At 40.2% G+C, this 5,000-nt stretch overlaps 1 protein-coding gene across 2 annotated transcripts in view; it reads right to left on the bottom strand.

Annotated features, from left to right (window-relative positions):
• The window catches only part of rps6kc1 (ribosomal protein S6 kinase polypeptide 1), a 43,847-nt gene that overhangs the window by 29,359 nt on the left and 9,488 nt on the right, over window positions 1-5,000 (bottom strand). For both annotated transcript variants that reach the window (XM_031581697.2, XM_031581698.2), the window contains exon 6: window positions 62-121. In XM_031581697.2, the coding sequence (XP_031437557.1) occupies window positions 62-121 (60 nt within the window). The remainder of the gene's footprint in view (window positions 1-61; window positions 122-5,000) is intronic.

Here is a 5,000-nt window from a genome sequence, read left to right as displayed (position 1 = left end):
TCCATACTAACACCTCCATACTAACAGACCTCCATACTAACACACCTCCATACTAACTCACCTCCATACTCCGACTGGCTGGTGACGGTCAGATCATCCACTCCACCAATGTCTCTGGGAACTGCACAGAGTCAGAGAAGCAGCGACATTTACAGACATCACTAATAACAGCCAGAGTCATTTACAGACATCACTAATAACAGCCAGAGTCATTTACAGACATCACTAATAACAGCCAGAGAAGCAGAGACATTTACAGACATCACTAATAACAGCCAGAGACATTTACAGACATCACTAATAACAGTCAGAGACATTTACAGACATCACTAATAACAGCCAGAGAAGCAGAGACATTTACAGACATCACTAATAACAGCCAGAGAAGCAGAGACATTTACAGACATCACTAATAACAGCCAGAGACATTTACAGACATCACTAATAACAGTCAGAGACATTTACAGACATCACTAATAACAGCCAGAGAAGCAGAGACATTTACAGACATCACTAATAACAGCCAGAGAACCAGAGACATTTACAGACATCACTAATAACAGACAGAGAAGCAGAGACATTTACAGACATCACTAATAACAGCCAGAGAAGCAGAGACAGACATCACTAATAACAGCCAGAGAACATTTACAGACATCACTAATAACAGCCAGAGAAGCAGAGACATTTACAGACATCACTAATAACAGCCAGAGACATTTACAGACATCACTAATAACAGCCAGAGAACCAGAGACATTTACAGACATCACTAATAACAGCCAGAGAAGCAGAGACATTTACAGACATCACTAATAACAGCCAGAGAAGCAGAGACAGACATCACTAATAACAGCCAGAGAACATTTACAGACATCACTAATAACAGCCAGAGAAGCAGAGACATTTACAGACATCACTAATAACAGCCAGAGACATTTACAGACATCACTAATAACAGCCAGAGAACCAGAGACATTTACAGACATCACTAATAACAGCCAGAGAAGCAGAGACATTTACAGACATCACTAATAACAGCCAGAGAAGCAGAGACATTTACAGACATCACTAATAACAGACAGAGACATTTACAGACAGCACTAATAACAGTCAGAGAAGCAGAGACATTTACAGACATCACTAATAACAGACAGAGAAGCAGAGACATTTACAGACATCACTAATAACAGCCAGAGAACCAGAGACATTTACAGACATCACTAATAACAGCCAGAGAAGCAGAGTCATTTACAGACATCACTAATAACAGTCAGAGACATTTACAGACATCACTAATAACAGCCAGAGACATTTACAGACAGCACTAATAACAGCCAGAGAAGCAGAGACATTTACAGACATCACTAATAACAGACAGAGAAGCAGAGACATTTACAGACATCACTAATAACAGCCAGAGAACCAGAGACATTTACAGACATCACTAATAACAGTCAGAGACATTTACAGACATCACTAATAACAGCCAGAGACATTTACAGACATCACTAATAACAGCCAGAGACATTTACAGACATCACTAATAACAGCCAGAGAACCAGAGACATTTACAGACATCACTAATAACAGCCAGAGAAGCAGAGACATTTACAGACATCACTAATAACAGCCAGAGAAGCAGAGACATTTACAGACATCACTAATAACAGCCAGAGACATTTACAGACATCACTAATAACAGCCAGAGAAGCAGAGACATTTACAGACATCACTAATAACAGTCAGAGACATTTACAGACATCACTAATAACAGCCAGAGACATTTACAGACATCACTAATAACAGCCAGAGAACCAGAGACATTTACAGACATCACTAATAACAGCCAGAGAAGCAGAGACATTTACAGACATCACTAATAACAGCCAGAGAAGCAGAGACATTTACAGACATCACTAATAACAGCCAGAGACATTTACAGACATCACTAATAACAGCCAGAGAAGCAGAGACATTTACAGACATCACTAATAACAGCCAGAGAACCAGAGACATTTACAGACATCACTAATAACAGCCAGAGAACCAGAGACAGACATCACTAATAACAGCCAGAGAAGCAGAGACAGTTACAGACATCACTAATAACAGCCAGAGACATTTACAGACATCACTAATAACAGCCAGAGAACCAGAGACATTTACATACATCACTAATAACAGCCAGAGAAGCAGAGACATTTACAGACATCACTAATAACAGCCAGAGAACCAGAGACATTTACAGACATCACTAATAACAGCCAGAGAAGCAGAGTCATTTACAGACATCACTAATAACAGTCAGACATTTACAGACATCACTAATAACAGCCAGAGACATTTACAGATAGCACTAATAACAGCCAGAGAAGCAGAGACATTTACAGACATCACTAATAACAGACAGAGAAGCAGAGACATTTACAGACATCACTAATAACAGCCAGAGAACCAGAGACATTTACAGACATCACTAATAACAGCCAGAGAAGCAGAGTCATTTACAGACATCACTAATAACAGTCAGATACATTTACAGACATCACTAATAACAGCCAGAGACATTTACAGACATCACTAATAACAGCCAGAGACATTTACAGACATCACTAATAACAGCCAGAGAACCAGAGACATTTACAGACATCACTAATAACAGCCAGAGAAGCAGAGACATTTACAGACATCACTAATAACAGCCAGAGAAGCAGAGACATTTACAGACATCACTAATAACAGCCAGAGACATTTACAGACATCACTAATAACAGCCAGAGAACCAGAGACAGACATCACTAATAACAGCCAGAGACATTTACAGACATCACTAATAACAGTCAGAGACATTTACAGACATCACTAATAACAGCCAGAGACATTTACAGACATCACTAATAACAGCCAGAGACATTTACAGACATCACTAATAACAGCCAGAGAACCAGAGACATTTACAGACATCACTAATAACAGCCAGAGAAGCAGAGACATTTACAGACATCACTAATAACAGCCAGAGAAGCAGAGACATTTACAGACATCACTAATAACAGCCAGAGACATTTACAGACATCACTAATAACAGCCAGAGAAGCAGAGACATTTACAGACATCACTAATAACAGTCAGAGACATTTACAGACATCACTAATAACAGCCAGAGACATTTACAGACATCACTAATAACAGCCAGAGAACCAGAGACATTTACAGACATCACTAATAACAGCCAGAGAAGCAGAGACATTTACAGACATCACTAATAACAGCCAGAGAAGCAGAGACATTTACAGACATCACTAATAACAGCCAGAGACATTTACAGACATCACTAATAACAGCCAGAGAAGCAGAGACATTTACAGACATCACTAATAACAGCCAGAGAACCAGAGACATTTACAGACATCACTAATAACAGCCAGAGAACCAGAGACAGACATCACTAATAACAGCCAGAGAAGCAGAGACAGTTACAGACATCACTAATAACAGCCAGAGACATTTACAGACATCACTAATAACAGCCAGAGAACCAGAGACATTTACATACATCACTAATAACAGCCAGAGAAGCAGAGACATTTACAGACATCACTAATAACAGCCAGAGAACCAGAGACATTTACAGACATCACTAATAACAGCCAGAGAAGCAGAGTCATTTACAGACATCACTAATAACAGTCAGACATTTACAGACATCACTAATAACAGCCAGAGACATTTACAGATAGCACTAATAACAGCCAGAGAAGCAGAGACATTTACAGACATCACTAATAACAGACAGAGAAGCAGAGACATTTACAGACATCACTAATAACAGCCAGAGAACCAGAGACATTTACAGACATCACTAATAACAGCCAGAGAAGCAGAGTCATTTACAGACATCACTAATAACAGTCAGATACATTTACAGACATCACTAATAACAGCCAGAGACATTTACAGACATCACTAATAACAGCCAGAGACATTTACAGACATCACTAATAACAGCCAGAGAACCAGAGACATTTACAGACATCACTAATAACAGCCAGAGAAGCAGAGACATTTACAGACATCACTAATAACAGCCAGAGAAGCAGAGACATTTACAGACATCACTAATAACAGCCAGAGACATTTACAGACATCACTAATAACAGCCAGAGAACCAGAGACAGACATCACTAATAACAGCCAGAGAAGCAGAGACATTTACAGACATCACTAATAACAGCCAGAGAACCAGAGACAGACATCACTAATAACAGCCAGAGAAGCAGAGACAGTTACAGACATCACTAATAACAGCCAGAGACATTTACAGACATCACTAATAACAACCAGAGAAGCAGAGACATTTACAGACATCACTAATAACAGTCAGAGAAGCAGAGACATTCACAAACATCACTAATAACCGCCTGCCACCTCACATCCACTGAGATCACACACTAGATCCTCAAGCTCTACTGAGGTCAAAATGCTGTCATATTACCAGGGTACTGTGTGGTCTTACAGTGACCTCTAGTGGATATGTTATGAACTGCAGGCACTAACACAAGTGACATATCGCTGAACTTGTGGCATCTCAGACTCGGCTTCAGCCATGAACCCTTTAGGGTCCCCTGGAGTCCATCTGACCAGTGACACGTCTCTTCACGTGGCTAACAGGCTAACAGGCTAACAGGCACCATTACAGCGCCAATGTCTGACAAATCATGTAGTACTGACTACATATGTACAAGAGCATGTTTAGACCAGAGGTGATAAGAAGGTTCGAACTGTGCTTCTTCCGACCTTGTTCAAAACTTCCATCCTTGCCTCGGACGTCAGAAATCCACCACGTGGTTATCCCTGCTGAACGCTCAACTTCTGTCTATATAAACCTTGTGCAATGTGTTTATCATGGCTTCACTTTCAGCCTTGTGCTGGGGGTGAGCCCGATTGCAATTGTTGTTTGTCTAATAAATATACTTATATGCAGCTCCGGAGTCCTG

This window comes from Clupea harengus, chromosome 15 (assembly GCF_900700415.2).
Source record: "Clupea harengus chromosome 15, Ch_v2.0.2, whole genome shotgun sequence".
Classification (NCBI taxonomy): Eukaryota; Metazoa; Chordata; class Actinopteri; order Clupeiformes; family Clupeidae; genus Clupea; species Clupea harengus.
Note: the sequence above shows the minus strand (reverse complement) of the source record. Positions and strands in the feature narration are given on the sequence as shown.